Raw genomic sequence first — 19,006 nt, forward strand, 5'->3', positions numbered from 1 at the left:
CAGGCAGAGGATTGGCAGAAGTTCACAAAAGCACCGAGCTATTTAACAATTAGTTAACTGACACTGTGCCTGTGGAACTCTCCTGTGCAGACTTACTCTGAAAGAACTAGGGAATTATATTCGTGCACTATTAGTTAAATTGATCATGAAGCTATTCTCAGCATCTACTATTAAGTTTTCATAATGCATCTCCTTCAAAACAACAATTTCTTAATGCAGCTCATACCTGCCAGTTTCTACAAATATAAACTATTCTTGTTCAGCTCAGGGTAAAACTGATGTCAGCTCAACAGAAAATAATGCAATAATCCACGTGGCAAGGTCAGTAAGCAGAGAGGGAAACACAGGATATACAACTGGAACTATGAACTTAACACGCGACAAGCCCTGTTCGTTGTCACTGACTTTCCATTGAGCAACACTTCTGGGAAAGATTTCTCTATTTAGAACCTCAAACTTTCAGTGCCCAGCTTGCGAGGAAAATTCCCCAACAAAGCAACTTTCCCATTTGTGTAGGAAAAAAGATAACTCAAATAAGTTTCAATGCAATGTGTATTTCTCACAACCCCAAACCTACAAAAAAAAACACAGAAGTGAAGGGTTTTCCTAATATAAAAAAAAAAAAAAAAAAAAAGCTCACCCATTGCTTGTACTTTTAAGAAAAAAGCCTAACTGCTTCCCTTTACCGTTACTGGAAAGTCTTTGCTGCAGCTCCATTTCCCTCTCCCACCTTGCTGACTTTGAACCTAAGAGCATGATGCACATCAAGCTAGGACAACTGCAGCACCTAATTTCTCCCTCTGGATCATTTCAGGGATATTCATGACTCCCTTCGCAGAACACTTACTCCTCTTCACAGTACTGGCAACTGTACTTCTCTGTCACCAACCTGCATTATCGACTTGGCTAAATCACCACCTTCCCTGTTTGATTATGACTTTGAATATAAATGTAAAAGTTCTCTTGACTAGAATGGTATAAGCACACACATGCAGATCTCTTCTCACAGGTCAGCGTCGCCACATCCCTCAGAATTATGTTCTTCTTGCTGTTGCCCTTTCCAATATGCAGTGAATGCAATAATTCACATATGGTTCTAGCAGGGGACAAGCAACAGTCATCTGACCTCTGGAAAGGTACCAGTGTAGGTGGGCTGAGCTAGCCCATCTGAACACCCATGCCAGAGAAATATGATTGCTGGCTTTCAGAGTTACTGCTCCCCAGGCTTTTCTTCTTTCTACAAAAGATTTTTTTCCCCTCTTTTTCAAATAGACCAGCTTCATCCGCTCCTTTCAGTTTTGTATAGGTTGCTGCTTGTTTTCCCCCTAAACTCCACTTCAGACTTTTCAGGCATTGTCTAGTCTTTCCCTTGTCCTGCCCAGTATTCACTACTGGGTGCAATTCACCTTTCCCTCCTCTTCCATTAAGAGGGCAACTGACAGCAGACCTCAGTTCAACACAGACTATTTATGTATTTTGAAGTCTTAAGCAAATTATAAGCTTCTCAAATATAATAATGATAAAAATCCTTGATCTTGTAGGCCTATGATCCTTTTGTAGTTGACACTCGGTAAAAAGCACAAGTAAGGTGATCAAGGCAAAGATTAGCACAGACTCCAAGGCATGTATGTGTCTGTAATTTACTCTCTCCCTTCCTCTGTTAATGACAATTTCCAACTGAAGCCTGGCCTGCAAGCCTGAAAACCACATTCCCCCTACAACATAATAGCTTTCAAACCAATTCATCTCCTTGCTTAATCAAGCGCTAAGCCAGCACTCCCTCAACTATTTAGTCCCACTCGTTTTCCAGGAGAACACAAGTTTATGCCTCACTCCCAGTGCAATTAGCATATTGTGATGCTGCAAACACCAATAACGCACTTGCTGTTTCTCACATACTTAGTAGCTCTTGTGACTTCCAAAGGAGAAAGAAGAGCTCCCTAAGCCATGAGAAACTGTTCTCTGTGCTTATTACCTGCCCACTTTTTCCACTGGACAGCAAGTCTGGCATCCCTGGCTCCCAGTACTTTAATCCAAGAGCCAAATCAAGCCAAATTGTTTTTCCAAGTGAAATCAAAGTGCGCTGCTGCATACAAAGGTGAAGCAAACAGAAAGAGACACCTGTTAATAAAAAGGAACTATAGAGGGCAACTATAATCTTGGCTCTTCAGCACTTGCTTGTTAGTGAAGAACCCCCAGACTTTTGACTTGGTATTTTGTTTAACACCAAGCAATGAGTTGCCTGCCCCCCTATTTTCCAAGATGTGGGTTTTATGTAGCTTGTCTTCAGTGGTTTAAAGGGCATTTTGAAGGCAGGTCATGGTAATCACAACACTTGATGCCAGATTGATTGAGCCCCAAAATTGCAACAGCGTGGGGTTCATAGGTCACTTAATCCATCAGTGCTTTAAGGACATGACAGGGCTAGGCAATACAGGACAGGATTTGGGAAAGAAACATGTTTAAAAGCTGTGGCAGGAAACACGTTCTTAAACACCGAGGAAAGTTGTATCGCATTAGAGACTAACACTGGCAAAAGGGTTAAGCAGCAGAACCAACCAGGCTGGTAATTTATCCTGTGAGGTTAAGATGGGTCTTCTCTCTGTGTAACCCCTCCTACATGGCGCTTATCCCCTAGGAAATCCAGTGAGCCGCTCAACAAAGAGATAGAGGGTCAGAAGGGAAGGGGTGAGTGAGTGTTACATTTCAAAAATGCTTACACTTGTGGCAACGGAACAGACCTTAACATTTCTGCAGAATCGAACTATGCTGAATATCTTAAATTTCCCACTTCAAGCATAAGAAGTGATTTAGCTAGAAGTGAAGTTGAGCTATTTGACACGTGCCAGGAAAGTCGTGGTGTCCTACAGAGGTGTTGCTGATGGCATGTGGTGCAGGTTACTAAGAAGATACTACTTCATTTTATGCACTGAGGAGGCTTCCTCCCAAAGGAAATGAAGTGGGTAGCTATGTTCCAGAACCTAAGCGGACAATTTATGTGACACCTCTGATGAGGATGTGGAGACACTGTGAGTGGAGCCTGAATGTGTACCAGCACAACCTGCTTTGCCTCTTCTGTACCTTCTCCCTTCATCAGACCTTCACCTCCTTGCTTCAGTCCTTTCTTCCCTCCTAAACACCATGTTTTTAATCAGGCAAGAAGGGAGACTTCTTTTTTAGAAGCAACACACCAACTTATACCCCTGGATAAGAGGTGTTATCACCATAAAACCCTGAAGTAAGCGTTCACAGGGTTTTGTCCCCAAAACCTAAGGAAAAGGACGCACAGATTTTTCGTGAAATTGTCTCCTACCACGATTCTCTATTTCTATGGGTTCTCCTGAAAAAATGACTTACAGATGGTACATATCTCTAATGTGCTCCTCTCCCCAAAACAGTAAGCATCTGGCATGCCTACTGTTTAATTACACAACAGGCTCATGCAGGAGGAACATTTTCAAGCCTGGAAGCTTATGCTCAAACTCTGATTATACCCAGTAGCATGAGCTGCTCACGGTCAAGAAAAAGTTTTCAAACAAATGGAAAAATACTATTAACAGACTAGCTTCACAGCAAATAGACAGTACATTTTTACACGTGGAAACAACCACATTATAACGTGAAGATGCTCACATACTGAAAATTTTACCAGAAAAGAAATGACATATTTTTGTTGTTAACTTTAGTTGGATATCACTGATGATAAGCACGGAGACTCAAAGCAGTGCTAATTCATTCTAGAAACCAATATAATCTGGCTGCGTCTCTGGAATTTTGGGTACACATCCAACAAAGCAGGCCTCAAATTATTCCAGTCTACCATCTTCAGAAGAACATATTAAAATAGCTCAGCTGAAACTTTCCTAGTCTAAGGAAACGTTTTCAGGAGGGCTGACACCCCAAATTCTTTAATCACTGAATAGTGCACTCCCTCTGCTGGCACAGCACAGATGTCACACCTTAGCACTTTGCTGATTACACCTGGTGTAACTGTGTTAATATTAAAAAAAAAAAGTCTGCTAAATAGTGTCTGTAGGAGAAACTTTCAAAGGTGGCCACCAATAACTGACTTCTCTGATGAAAGTCTTGCAGGAGTGCCACAAGACCCCATGGCCTGCAAACCCTGTGGGCCAACTAAAACTGGTGCTTGTCACATTAGCTGTGTTTATAAAGTGGAAAAGTTGCTGAAGACCTCCTGTTGTAGCACGTCTAACTTTGCAAGAAGTAGTTAGTTGTAACAAGCCAAATAAATGCACACAGAAGTGGAAGTTAGCAGCAGCAAGCTGCTGTCCCAGTTCAGTCATGCAAAGGTTGCATTTTTCACTACACTGTTGTTTAAGCGAGGTGTGAAAATCCTAGAGGCATTGTTTTCCAAGGTCCTGTGCTCACACAGAAACAAGATACCTGCAACTTAGACTCCCCTACTAGGGCACCATGCTAGATGAATTCAGGACTTGACCTAATCAGAACAGCTGCAAGAAAGTCAAGTTTTTCAAGCCACCTTTGAAGCACCTAACATTTTGGCTTCGAAGCAAAAGGTTAACCCTCAGCTGCTGGAGACGTGAGCTTTTTGTTATGCAGAAGAGAAAGTTAAGGTTTAGCAGTGACTAATACAAGGGAGTGTCTTCAGCATTGTTTCCCAATACACTTAGTAACTTCCCATGTCATGGTAAGCAGCTGCTATTAGCCCTGCCCATTGTTTAGCTTTGGGGTACAAGGATGAAAAACTCATGTCTCAATGGACTACCTTTTAATAAATGTTAAGTGTTTTGGCTTGAACTGCTGTTGATTTCTTCCCAATAAAAACATCAGCTTAAACATCAAAAAGGGAAAGTTATACTTCAAAAGTTAACACAGTTCTGTAAATTTGGGTTTTCTTCCTCCTCTTGTATTTTGCAGTAAACATCTATGTACCGCTTCACACCAGCGTACGAAAACCTGACACATGCAGTGATCACGGTGCCTACCCCACAAAACATGGATACAGAGGGAGAAAAATTAAGGATTTACAGGAAGAATCATACCAACAAGCATGAAGAAGCATTAAGTTGTTGTTTTGTTTACGCACCTTGCTCTTCTAAATAACTAAGAATTATCTTTGTAACAAATTATATTCTGCACAACAATCAGAATATTCCGCTACAAGAACCATAAATTCTAGGTTACTCTAAGATGAAAAATGAACCCGTGGCCCAGCAGGTGAAAGCAACTGCTTCTGAAAACTGAATTAGAGTTGTATACTGGTTTTGAATTAAGACTTCCAGAACAAGTGTTGGTAACAGGTAGCTTACCTTACAAACAGACATGATGTTAATGTTGATCATTTGGTCAATTGTCTGCAAGAAAGCAAAGATTCGTGTTTTGTTGTAAGCTTGTTGAATGATATTTACACACCCACTGGGTTGCAAGTGCTAGGATGAATTAAACCTTACTCTTCTACATCCACCTTTACTTTGTGCCTTCTTACTTTAGTATCGGGAGCAGTGACAGACTTCCAGAGCAGTCTCTGAATTGCTTTTGACCAAGTTTTATCCCTGAATAGGGACTCCTGCTAATAAAACCCAGCACAGATGTATCTCATTGACACTGCATTTCCTAACACCATTTGCAGTATTTATGAACTTTAATAAATTCTGATATTTCAGACATGTTCATATATACATGTTTATATTGTGCTCCTCACCGCTTCATAACGTTGTTTCAGTGCTTAATTTTCTAAGCAGAAAGCCCCAAACCACAATGTATACAGTTAGCTACAGAGAGGATTTGGAAACAGTCATATACCAGCGAAAGCATTCAAAACCTGCAATTACAAAGAACTCAATGCAAACACAGTTGTCTCTACATCTGATCGAGTCACATTTAAGTTTCAGAACAGTGTTCTGGAATATACAGCCACCATTCATGAGGTTGCTTAATTCCCTTCAATCACTTAAAAATCACCCTACAAGCGAAAGCAGCTCAAGAACAACAGCCAGATGAGACCACGGACAAGAGTGGTGTTCAGTTACTGACCAGAGCATCTGTCTGAAATAGAAATGCACTCTTCCATGGCTCTTCATCTGACATATAAAAAACAATGCTCAAAAACTGAGACTGCTATCATCTCAGTTGTACTATGTTGCCTATGTAAGACTCTTAGAACCTTATGGCTTAACTCTAATCAGAAAACCCTGATTTTCTTTGTGTACCTTCACCAAATCTCAGTACTTTTGCCTTAACCATTAAGCACTGAGTGCTAACAATGAGAAGACTGCAAAGCACCAGAAAAACCACTTACCTTATCCAGGTCTGGAACATCAATGAAATATTCAGGATATGAATATGAAATTCCCACGTTGTTTACTGAAATGGAAGCAAGGAGTTTTACTCAAATTGCTTCAAACCTATGTGATTTCTGATGTTCTACGTGTGACTTTCAAGTAACACTCTTAAAATGTTGCAGTCAAACCCTTCGGTCAAGTTTCCTTAACCGCAAACCCACTTGTACACGAGCGGGATGCAAGAACAAGTATGCAAGGCGTTTTTAACACAAATGTTACTGCAATTGTTTACGTGGGGTCCCAACCAGCCCACCACACGCCTCTGGCGCTGCTGCCCCCAGCACAGCAGAGGACCACCTCCCCTGGCGGAGATGCCGTGCTGGCAGACGAGCTCCACTGCTGTAGCAGGCACTGCAGCCACAGAAACGGAGCTTCTCGCCAAAGGAAAGCTCCCAGTGCATGGCAGGACATTCGGTGAAGCCGTTCAGCATCTTTTTCAATAAATAAATATGAACCAAGCAAAAATAAGAGGGAGAAGTCTCCCGTTAAGATCCCTCAATACTTTTTGGGGACGTTTGCTCTGTTCCCCACCTGTAGCAAGGCATGCAGGTTGATGGCAGCTATGGGACACACACCAAAACCCTCCTCGGTCTTAGACTGGGGTGGAAAAACAACACGCCAGTTGGGTTTTGCCCAGGAGAGTCCCAGGAAGGAAATACACTGCTGCCTGCGAGCAGGACAGCAGAGAAGGGAGGACAGGAGAGGAGAGGACAGTAGGTGGCAGCAAGAGCCCAGGCGCTGCAGCGCTCCCCGAGAGGCTGGGGGAAGGAGGAGGCACAGCTCCGAGTGAGGAGAAATCACATTAATGACAGTCTCCGTACATTAAGCAGCCTGTGTTTTTGACAGAGCCTCTGCCTTTAGAAATGGTTCCTGGTTTGCTCTCGCTGGGCGTTCGCAGACCTGCTACATGGAGATCCATCGCAGTAAGCTGCTCTCCTGTCCCCCCCCCACGCTCCTCAGATCTGCAAAATCCCTCCCCACTGGCAGCATTAAAATTAACTGAATGTATTAATTACTTAAACCTGATTTTTTCTCCCTTCACCACAACACTTCAGACTGGCAAGGTTTTATTCAGAGACCTGAAACCAGCATTCATTCTCCAGTCTCAACCCAAGTAGTGGAAAACTTCTGCTATCATTAGGAAACAATGCAGCTCTGCAGCCTCAGTTTATTCAAACTTAATAAAGCAGATTGGTATGGAGACAAAAAGAAAAAAAAAAAAAAAAAAAAAAACAAGCAAATGGGATCTCCGTTTCCTAAGTATCTGTTGTTCATCTTACGCAAGTGAATCTTGTGACATTTGGTTGCTGTGGCAACATTTTACATTTATATAGCGTCTTACACCCCAGAGAATCCTGAAGTGCTATATATGCTCAGCAGCAATGCTCACCTCTAGGGTAGAGTCTAAAGGGGGGTAAGAAACACAGCTAAAAGGTACTGATGCTTTTTTTTTTTTTTTTTTTTTTGCCTGTGGTCGGTTCAGGTTGTTTTTGCACAGCCCGTACACCTGTGCCAAAAGCTGTAATTTTTACACCCAACCTGAAAGCTATGTAAGCATCAGCAGACGTTCAGGACATGCAGGCAACACGCAGAACAGATTCTGGCACGAGTTCGCATGCTTCATTCACAGATTCTCTCAAACAACGGCACTTTTACCCCAGACCTCTCGGTATATCTATGGAAACCCTTAGCTGATTTGTCATAATGTGCTTTAAAATTTCAACTTTTGGATAATCTTTAGAAAGAATCAAGAAGAATAGGGTTTGACAAATTCCTGACAGATGTTTGTTACATTTAGAGACAAAAGTTGTAAGAAGGAGCACGGTCCAACCCTGCTATTTCCAGAGCAAAAGAGAAGATTCTTCCTCTGGTTTTCATCCTATATTAAACCATTTTTCAGTCCATCTCTCTGGAAAGGATTTTTGCCATGAACTGCAGCAGAGTTTTGGGACTATCTTTGGTTGTTCTTTCTAAATCCAGCATATCGCCTGTGACTTGTGTTACAGGGATGGTTGCACAAAATTCACACCCCTTACTAGAAACTGCGACCCAGTTATGTACCCTTCCAGTTTTAGCCATCGTTTTTCTACCAGATGATATTCTGCTGTAGTTTGGAGCAGATTTTTATTTAATGGTTTTCAGTTTGTAAAGGCATATTTTACCCCAAAAGAACTGGATAGCAACAGGATAAGATGCTGTCCAGCTCTAACTCGTTTCAAGAATGACAGGGATTTAAGAACAGCAAAAGAAAGATTTCCCACCTCTGCTTGTTTAACATATTGCTGTAGCTAGCACATGTTCGAAGTCACTGACAGACGCTGTTTTGAACACACAGCAAAAACATTATGCAAACTCTTTTAGCCTTCGTACGTGGGTGAGAAGAAGCTTCCAAATAAGAAGTTTACAAGGATTTCAATCTGTAAGTTCTTTAGTTAGACTCGGTGCAACTATATAATCAGAAGCTCAATCTTCAGCAGTATATGTGGAGATTCCTGTGTCTAAGTGCAAGGTTAAAAAATAATTACCATAGATCATCAACTGTGCTATACTGCCAAGGGTTCTCATAGATATTCTTCTAGATGAGATGTAAAAGAAGAAAATATGCTGCAACCTGACAACTCATCCCTCGTGGTTCTTCTCATTTAAACCCATGTTTCTCCTCACAAAGACATGCAAAACACAGATTTGCAAAAGCTATATTCTTGATTGCAACAAACGCTACAAAATTTTAAATATAAGGCGCTAAAGCATGAAATTTCATTGCCATGAAAAAAATTAAATCTGGTCTTCCTAGAGTAGTCATAGTCTGTGCTGAAAAATTACACTGCTAAGTGGTTTGTGTTAATACAGCTATATCTGGGGAAAGAAAAAATCCTACGTATCATGTAATCTGATGATCTCAAGCATAAGACCTACTAAAATTGCAAGTGAACATCCTGCTTAGCCAGAAAAAAAGGCATCTGTAAACCTGCATTGGCAAGGGCTGCAAGAAAATGGTGAAAGAACTCAGCTAGAGAACACACGACTCTCGAGCATTTAGTTGCTATTTTTACCATGTTTTTAGTCAAGGTACTTGTGCAAATAACCAAGCTCTGTTTGAAGAATGCCATTTTCCTGTAGTAAGCTGACAACAAAAATTGAAACAAATTCACTGCTTTCGTGCCCGAAGTCTATAAAAAGTCAGATTTTCATGATTCTGTGCATCACCGTAACTTTAGCACAGCCTAACAAATAAAAAAGCCTTTTCAGCTTGTATACGTACCTCACATAGTAAAAGATTTGCTGGATTTTGAAGTATCTACATGATACACTATTCTGTCACAATTGCTATGTGACAGACTGCTTACAACAGATCAGAATAAACATTAATCCTCAAAGTTTCTTCGGAAATTATTTCCTTCAGATAGAAAAACCGAGGTATCCACAGCTCTATCATAACTACTGTACAGGCAACACGTTGGGGAGATGTTGGCAGCTGCCCGTACTCCAATTTTAGGTGGATTTGAATTTTTATAGTAATTAAATACGGGATGTCATGAGTTGCACGTACTCAAATCTGTCAGAAGTATTAGGGAACATTCTGTGCTTCATCATTTAATTACAGCATTTTTAAATTGAGTTTTTATGTATACTATTTTCTTGGGCATTATTTGCAGGCATCATAAAGCAAGATCCATCTATTAGAAACAGAGCTCATATACAATATTACCACGTGACAAATTTATTTTGAAACATGCTTTTAAAAGAATAGCTCTAGCTCCAATTACTGCACTTTGGCTTAGTAAAATGAGTTTTGTAGTAACAAAATAACTTAAACAGATGACATACTGGCAGGCATCTGAGCCACGGGACTTCATAAAAAATGCCATGCCTTATGTTTAGCATGAGAGGTTCCCATCCCCATACTGAGAAACTGTAGAAGTTTAGGCTATGCACAGGTATGTGTGCTTCTACAGAAAGAACCAGGAAAAAAAAAAAACAAACAACAAAACCGTCCCTGCCCCACAGCTCAGGTAACATTCAGGTAAACCACGGTTATGGCTAAATTCCTCTTAACTCACGATAGACACCTTCCCAAAATGACTTCAGCTCTACGTTCTGCTACGTAACAGGAGGGATCACCTTGTCTTTTCAAGGACTCCCGTAACACCTACCCTGCTGCACCATCACAGGCCATGCTCGGGCGTATTGTGCTGCTGCGAGCAGAAGGACACTGGCTTCCCAACACGACCAGAATGCACTTAAAACTTTTGAGACAGGAGACAGTTACTTGATGCTATAGTCTAATGATTAAATTTCAACAGCTCTTTAATTAAGAGTTGCCAGTTCTCCCATAGGGCTCTACTGCTAAGCTGAATCTAAGTATCTAGAGCTTGCTCGGATTCTGAGATGGCACTGGGTCAAGTAACTGTGCATGCAGTCACAAGCTAAAGGAGCCTTTAACAATTGCAGAATAACACATCATAAACACTCAATAAGCCTCAGTTCCTAGAACCTGAGCACACATGCAAGCACCAGCTCGTGTAGTGCATCATCGGGGAGCTAAAAAAGCATACTGAGCATACAGTGACGTAGTTTTAGTCAGGCAGATGATTAGTTTTCATGAATTGTTTTCAAAAAAAATTAAAATGTGAAGAAGTCAGTAAGCTTGAAAGATTGAGAAAGACGAGATACAAACCTAAAACACCGATCTCCAGGCCTTCCAGTCCCGCTTTGATTCTATCGTAAATATCTTCTCTCTCTCCAAAGTCTGCCACAATAACTTTTGTTTCCACATCGTACTGCTCCGCTAGGAAAAAAAAAAGTTTAAATGTGTGAAGTAGTTGAATTACCATTCAAACAGTAATAATACATCAGGTATTGTGGTTTTACACAACATTATTTTAAATAGCTAATATTACACTAACGTTTTCATGTCTTCAACAGGAATCCTTAAATTTTGATGTAGCCTGCACAAGAAGTTTGCAACATTAAGCTACTTCTGGTGAGAACGTACATTCTCAAGTGATTCAGCACGTTTTGTTTGTAAGGGACCGTGAAAATGGCAAGAAAACAAATTATACAGGTTTGCACAGAAGCCAAAAAATGCTGAAATCAGAAAATACACGTACACAGTGCCCAAGTACAATTTGACAAGGACACTTTTTTCCAGCTTATGGCAAATGGTAAATGAGTGGCTTCAGATCGAGCAAAACTATTCTGTATTGCCCTCCATTTGCATTCTCACTCCCGATGCCATGAAACGTTTCAAATATTTAGTGTTTTGAACACAGCGAGAACAGGGAACCCGTGGGTGAACGAGAGCAGAGCTGTGAGTTCAGTCACTCTAAAACCATTCCAATACGCTCTTATCTCCTCCTTTAACACAACAGGGAAAGTACAACCAACTGCACTTTGAAATAGAAAAGGGAAGCAAGTATTAAGACTTCCTCATGTAAAGAGCGATTCCGCCTCCATCAAGCCAGATTAATTACATTTAATTGACATCAGTATGATGTCCTCTCGGACTTCAAAAGAGCAACCCAGCAGCCTAACGCTGAGGCATTTCTGAGTTTGGCTGCGCCTGACTTCCCACCCCGGCGCTCCCCAGGGCAGCTGTATACATCTCAGGCAGGATTTTGCAGCATTTTGCCCCCACGGCCATTCATAAACGTGGTGTCAATTTGAAGGAAAAGAATCATTCACAAAAAGATTAGAAGCAGCCAGCTTCCCGTGATGCTCTTTCCCATTCAGGGGAAGTCGCAGCTCCCAGGATTCTGCCGTCCATTCATGCAGAATCATGAATCCACCGAACTCGCCGGGCTCCGGCTGCCTCCCTTCCCCCGCCAACATCCCTCCTGGCAGATGAAATTATTTCTCCTCCTTTCCCTCTCCCCACCCCTCAACCCCTTCATCTCTCGTGAACAGCTGCATTGTTTAAAAATCCCCCGGGAGATGTTGCTATGTGGAATGACGACGTAAATAGCATTAAGCCCCTACTGCAGCAGCAGCCTTGTGATCGCGTCAGAAGAAAATCAAGTTCAACATTTGGGGGGGGGGGGGGGCGGGGGGGATGTTCTATTTTTGGACACAGCTGTTCTAATATTTAACATACACATTCAAATTCTTACAGGACGCGGAATTAAAGGCAACGTTGTAGACACATCAAACATGTACAAGGGGACTGGGCGGGCAAAACCGAAGGAAAACACTTCCACACACGTGCCATTTTTAACTGTTTTACTGTATCTGCAGCTGTCTTCACAGCCGTTCAGATGCTTGGTGAAATGCAAGTTGTTTAAAGGACCCGAACACCATCCTCACAGATTTGCTCAGTCGTTCCTGGCCCTTCTAAGATAAACACTCTTCATTAGGATTGTTACCGATTTATCCTCTATGCTTTTTGAAACTGCTACAGAGATGCTGAGAGGTAGAGTTAAGAAAAAAATCTTAGGACCTAATGCTATAAATAGAAAAAAGAGAAAAAGCCCTCACACCACTGCACGCATGCGATCGCTTCTCCAAGCCTTCAGAAAATTAGCCACTGCATTCAAGGTAGCTGCGCAATGCCCCTACGAAAACATGCTGCACCCTTTGTGGGCTGATGGCAGGTAGCAGGACGTATAAAGCACACAAAAAGCAAATGATCGCATACTGCTACGGCCAGAGGACACAGCCTTTGTGTGGCTGCTCGCTCCAGACACTCCAGATTTTCCTGCCCCAGCAGCAGACTCCATGCACTGACCCAACCCCGCTTCATGTAGCAGCCCAGCACTGTGTCACTTTCGAGTTCCCACGCTCTGCCCCAGGACCTGCAATAGGTGGCAAAAACCCACCTGACTGGAGAAAAGCGCAGCAGACGTCTGGTAAAATGGTTCTGTGTCAAGTAACGATGCAGACAGCATTAAGTCACTGCTGTGCAAGCTTGTGCTAGTAGTCAGAGCACAAGGTGCAGGGCAGATCAGGGGCTCTGTAGGAACACCAGAAAAGGGAGTTTTCTTGATTTTAACAATTAAAATGCCTTCAAAGAGATGGGCTAGAAAAGACAGTAGCACATATCCTTGTTTTATCTGCCAGAAAGCCTGAGATGAAGTGCAACAGAGGAAGAAGCAAGAAGGCTACATCCTGACTGAGGATAACTAGCAGTGACTGGACTCTTCTCCACCCAGGAAGAGAAAACCTCAACTCCCTCACAGAGCTTCCAGCTTGAGGACACTGAGGTACTCAGGGGCCACAGGGAAAGAAAGAAGGACAAACCATTTTTTGCAATCAGCAACCAAAACATCTGAAGCAGCTGATATTATGTGCCTGCGTGTGCAGCGAATCTGGTGTTTCGTCCTTGGGACCGGTGCTTCAGATGCTTCTTAGCACAGGACTGAATACACTCGCACTTGGAAAAGAAATGATGTGCTATTCTATTAGTTCAGGTCGCATAGTCTTCATCAACTCCTGGTTTTAGACAATGTTGTATAAAAAAATTAAAGATCATGGAAGTTCTGGAGAGCAAACTTGATTGGAGACTCAGCCTGACACATTAAAATCAGAAAGTAAATTGGCAAGTTCAGGATATTAACTAAAAAAATATTCATTTATTCATACGTGATTTAAGTCATCAGCAGTTCACAGGAAAATAACGTCTACTCCTACACAGATGTGACATTACTGTTTACTTACAAAAGCAAGGTAACTACACAAAGACTGCTAACGAGCAGATGAAGCCTAGGAGGCCCAGAGGAGATCTCCAGGTGCCATTAGAAGTTAGTTCATGGTCAGCAGGACCAGAAGTGAAGAATGCAGCGTTAAAAGGGGAGTACTACTCAAGGGAGAGAGCGTGGTGCACTTCAGCAAGCAGGTGGAACAGAAGCAGGCGGAACTGGGGCAGCAGAGAGATGAAGATAAAAGTAGAGAAAGGACAACTCCGTGGCAGAAACCACACCAGCACCATCCTGAGCAGCTGCAAGGAAGACACAAAACCAGATTTCTCATCTATAAAATGAGAAGTTACAACCTCACTAGGTGAAGCAAAAGCTATTATCTATTTTTCAGGTAACTCCAAAGGCCAGATGTGGGTCTGACTTACAGAAAACATATCCTTGGTATGCAAGGAAAACAAAAAACTAAATGATTAACAAACTGCAGCACACCGTTGTTACAGGAAAATTCAGGTGCAAAATGGTACCATGGTACCTAGAGCACCAGATAAAAAGGATCACACTGGAATTACAAAAATGGGCAGTTAGATGCTACAGCGATCTTTAGATGATACAGTGATCTACACCCTAAATAAAGACCAATAAAGTACTGTAAAGTGGCTAGGAGGTAAAACTTTCAAGTTTATTTTTTTTGGAAACCTAAGTAGTTGAAAGCAGCAGCCCTCCCTAAGCTGACATCTTGGTTGACAAGCTAAAAAAATGTTAAAGAAATGAAGTTTTTACACCCAAATAAACAGTGCTTGAAAGACTGTTTGCCCAGAGGAGCAGCCCTGTGTACCTCGCTGCAAATGCAAGCAGACCTCAGCCTGGTGGTCAGGAGAAGCAGCGCTTTTACATGACAGAGACAGCATCAATGTTAATGGGATCTGGGGTCAAAAACCCTGCAAGAACAGGAAAACTAGAAGCTTGTCCATGAAGAAAAATAATAATAATAATGTTAAAAGCATTTGGCTACAGCAGCATGATTTATGCTGCATATTTTGAAACAAATCCAGGCAGCTTTGAAACACAAAAGTCCAGGATCAAGCATCTGAGGTCCACACTAAGGAGGTATTGGGAACAGTGACTGCAAGCTCAGGGTTGCATCTAAAAACTCTTGCTAAAACAGGAGCATTTCATCTGTTTACATTCAGTCTGATAGAAACATCACTGCCACAGTGACATGGTAGAAAAACTGCTTGCAGAAATGTAACAGGAGTTTCACTTGGTCCTTAGCTTCAGGATGGTCACAGAGACGCAAGCAAAGCAGTGGCAGGAGACAAAAAACAGCTCTCCACTCCTCAGCACCCAGGAAAGAAATTTGGTCAAGTAAAGGTAAGGTGATTCAACTAACATTCACAAATGAAAACCTCGTATTTCCAGTGTCACAGCAGTGGCAAGGCTCACACTAATCCAGCATCCAAGCCTCTAGAAGTAGAGTTTGTAATCTTGCAATACATTCTAAAGAAGCACAGAGATCAAGTCAAAACATGAAAACCTCCTGTGTGTTTAGTACTGCATCTATGCACAGCAGATATGAAGAATTTAAGACTATAGAGTGGCTGCAGATGGGTCTACAATTTATTTATTTATTAAGGCAGAGGTGTTTCTTTCGGGAATGTGTCCACTTTGGGCCTTCCAGAGTTCAGAGAAGTAGCATACTGAATGCCATGTACACACGGAATCTGTTTTCCAGGACCATCAAATAACTTCCAGGCTGGTGAGAGCAGGTTGCTGCTACACACTGATGTCATTCCCCATACAGAAGCACCTTAAAATCAGCCAGGTATGACAACACCTAGCTTTGTCTGCTCATTTTGTAGGACCTTAGGATTGCAAGGAATGAGCTTGCCTTACAGAAGAATGGTGACCTGCTGCTAATTAAGGTCTTAAGTTTCTCAGTATCTTGGACTTCATTGAGTAAGATATTTAAAGTGGGACACAAAATATAGGCACAGTGAAATACAGAATAACCGAGGCACGTGGGGACACCTATTTAAAAGAAAAAAAAAGGCAGAAACCCTGGAGAGCCTGCAATGGCCTTCAGAACGAGATCACAGCAGCGCAGATGGAAAAAGTGTGATTAGAGCAAAGTCCGTGGAATCACCTGTGTTTTATTTGTTTGAATTACCAAGTCCACTGACATACTGAATACCTAAGCCACTGGCCTTTCAGAAGGCGATGCGATGTCCTGTTTGTGCAGCTGTACCGGCCCTTGTCCCAAAGGACAGATCACACTTGTCTCTCCTGCAAAAAGTAGAAGAGGAAACGAGACCAGCGCCTGCAGAACAGCCCCAAAGTTAGGGAAGAATCATTGCTGACCCTAATTCAGAGGGATGCTGCACAACACAGACACAACGCAGGAGAACATGGGTGTTCAGAAGGGCAGCAGATACACCGCAACAGATAGGTATCCAAATGGAAACCCCAACCAAAGTCATGGATATTTCTATAAAACTCTGAAACAGTGAGACCAAGAGAATAATGAGCAGTTGGAATATACCTAAAAGAAAGCTCTGTTTGCACCTTTTTTGCACAGAAGTCTCCATGTAGGAACACCACACTGTATCAGTTTCTGTATAGCATCATGAGATGCCTACCTATGATTTAACAGAACTTGTTGTGTTGAAACACACTCTTCAGAGCACATGCGTATACACATTTGGTCAAGCACTGAAGAATAGGGCCTGATTCCTTTCATGCTACTACACAAGCAACACTGCCAGGGAATTCCTTATACACTGTACTAATTGCACACTGTCCTTTAAAAAGTGAATACTTAATCTAATCACATCCAAGTGTAGAACAGAAAAAGTGTCAGACCTTATTTATAATGTTAAAATGGTTATACAGCTTTAAGTTTCAGCACACACACACAAATCAATCCCTCACTTCTCAGCTTTGAAAGAGACAGAAAATGGATTTTAAAGCCAAAGTCCACAAATCCTTCAGCCATATGGAACATTTAAGTTTTTATAATGTGCCTGAACAGCGCTGTTACTACAAAATATAGGAGGAAAACGTGCTTTATTAACACTTGCCTCTATTTGCTCCCCTGAATCCCATCGCATCAAAACACATCACTTCTAAGATACACTTATCAAGTCAGAAGAACATTCTTAGCCACACACAGGATCAATCAATAAGCCCATTCACCCAAATATTATGCTCAATATTGTAAGCTTTCCTAAATCAAGCTTGCCCCAATTACACAGCTAACTAAAAATACAGCATCGAGCAGCCTGCGAAAACAGCTGCACACGCGAGCAGCCAGGGGGGCTGCGCAGCCAGGCGAGGCCAGCGCTTCCAAACGTCAACGCTATTTCCGCAGGAAACACGAGCACGGCTCTGCTGCTCGCCGTGTGCCCCTCCTCGCTCCAGTCTGCTGAAATGGGTCTGCATGGAAGATGCACCCACAGACAGACAGCGTGACCGCCCTTGCACGGGTCAGAGTGCTGCCCACCCACAACAGTCTCACCTTGACGGTGTGTAGGTGTCCTGGATGCTGCCTAACAATATCCACTGGGGCTGAAGTTCCACAAAGAATTTTCTAGGGTGCAATCGCAGACTGGTCCAGAGGTAAGCGCAAGGAGAGGTAGGGGAAGATCAACGTTACACTGACAGACAGCACAAATTCGGTTCCTTCCCTCCTGTTTCCCTGCTGCTATTTTCAACTGCCCCTCCAAGACTTTTTTTTTTTTTGATCTTCATTGTTGGTATTGGGTTTTATGCGGCATGGAGAAAACTATTTTTAGCTCACTGAAGGAATGGCATCCCATTTCAGGAATGGCACATGGCCCATTTTGAATGCTTCCTATAACAACTGTTATGGTGTGATTGTGACAATGTATATGCATGATGCATACAAAACTGATATTTTTTTTTAAATCACTGTGAATAAAAATCTACATGCAAAGGTATCAAACTAGGGATTAACAAAAAAAATATGCCTTTACTCTCAAGACAATTTCTGGACATTTAAGTCAGTCACTCCACATGAATTAAAGCTAACAGTTTCTCAGTTATCCAATACTATTTGTTAAGCCCCTGATAGTTTCATCTGGATTTGGCACCCACAGAAGAAGGTGCAGTCAAAAGCCTGGCACTTAAAAGCACAGACTTGGGGGTTTTCCGAAGCATTAGTTGCAAGTGAAAATACATAGTTAATTAGTCCAATAATTGCATAAAATACATGAAATAGCATAGCACACAGTTCAGCACTGGAAACATTGCGCATGTTGGCTGCAAAACTTGTTTAGCATACTCGTATCCATTAATTGAACTATTTTAAAAATTATCTTTTTTTTTTTTTTTCCTGAAGAATCTGTAGTGAAATCCAGATCAACTGACTCTCCTTTCTGTGCATAGAACTAGTAACTGTCATTATTTTCCTTGCCACAATGTGTTCCTGAAAAACACAGAAGTGGCTATCGGCGTTTCTTTAGCTGTGAAGTCTGCTGTGGATTTTTACAGCTTTGACAGACAGAAAGGACTTGCTGTAATGGAATTCAACTTGCTAAAGAAGTCACCTGTGTCGTGAAGCTGCAGAAGGAAGACAGCACTGTGTGGAGCATCCAGTCCTCTCCTTGCGCCAGAGAGACTGGTCCCTCTAGAGCCTCTTAGAAGTCCTGATTCTAAATCTCTCAGACAATATGACTTCCACTCTTTGCCTTAAAACAGATTTGCAATGCAGACTTCCACTCAGTGAAAACAATCCAGTATTCATTTTCCATGTAATACTAAGTTGACTTTGTTGCTGAAAGCGATAAGCAATATATCGCAGCTTTTGCGTTAACAAAAAGAGCTCTCATTTTTGGCATCCACGAAAGCACGTTACAAATAGTTGGGTTTCTTTGTGTTGTTTTTAAGCAGAGTGTCATTAAGTTTCTGTGCATTAAAGAAAATGCAAGCTCTTCCCCACTCCGCTATTGCCAAGCAGAGGCAGCAGTGACCCTGAATGTTTGTGGGGATAACTAATTCCTCCTGCTTCTTCAGTCAGGATTTCAGAACTCC

General features: G+C 42.0%; 1 protein-coding gene across 5 annotated transcripts in view; it reads right to left on the bottom strand.

The window, feature by feature from the left end:
- HSD17B12 (hydroxysteroid 17-beta dehydrogenase 12) overlaps positions 1-19,006 on the bottom strand; it is a 65,755-nt gene that overhangs the window by 20,853 nt on the left and 25,896 nt on the right. For all 5 annotated transcript variants that reach the window (XM_035327697.1, XM_035327700.1, XM_035327701.1 and 2 more), the window contains exons 4-6: positions 11,002-11,112; positions 6,281-6,345; positions 5,292-5,336 (exon numbers count right to left, since the gene is read on the bottom strand). In XM_035327697.1, the coding sequence (XP_035183588.1) occupies positions 5,292-5,336; positions 6,281-6,345; positions 11,002-11,112 (221 nt within the window). The remainder of the gene's footprint in view (positions 1-5,291; positions 5,337-6,280; positions 6,346-11,001; positions 11,113-19,006) is intronic.

The sequence above is a fragment of the Oxyura jamaicensis genome, chromosome 5 (genome assembly GCF_011077185.1).
Source record: "Oxyura jamaicensis isolate SHBP4307 breed ruddy duck chromosome 5, BPBGC_Ojam_1.0, whole genome shotgun sequence".
Classification (NCBI taxonomy): domain Eukaryota; kingdom Metazoa; phylum Chordata; class Aves; order Anseriformes; family Anatidae; genus Oxyura; species Oxyura jamaicensis.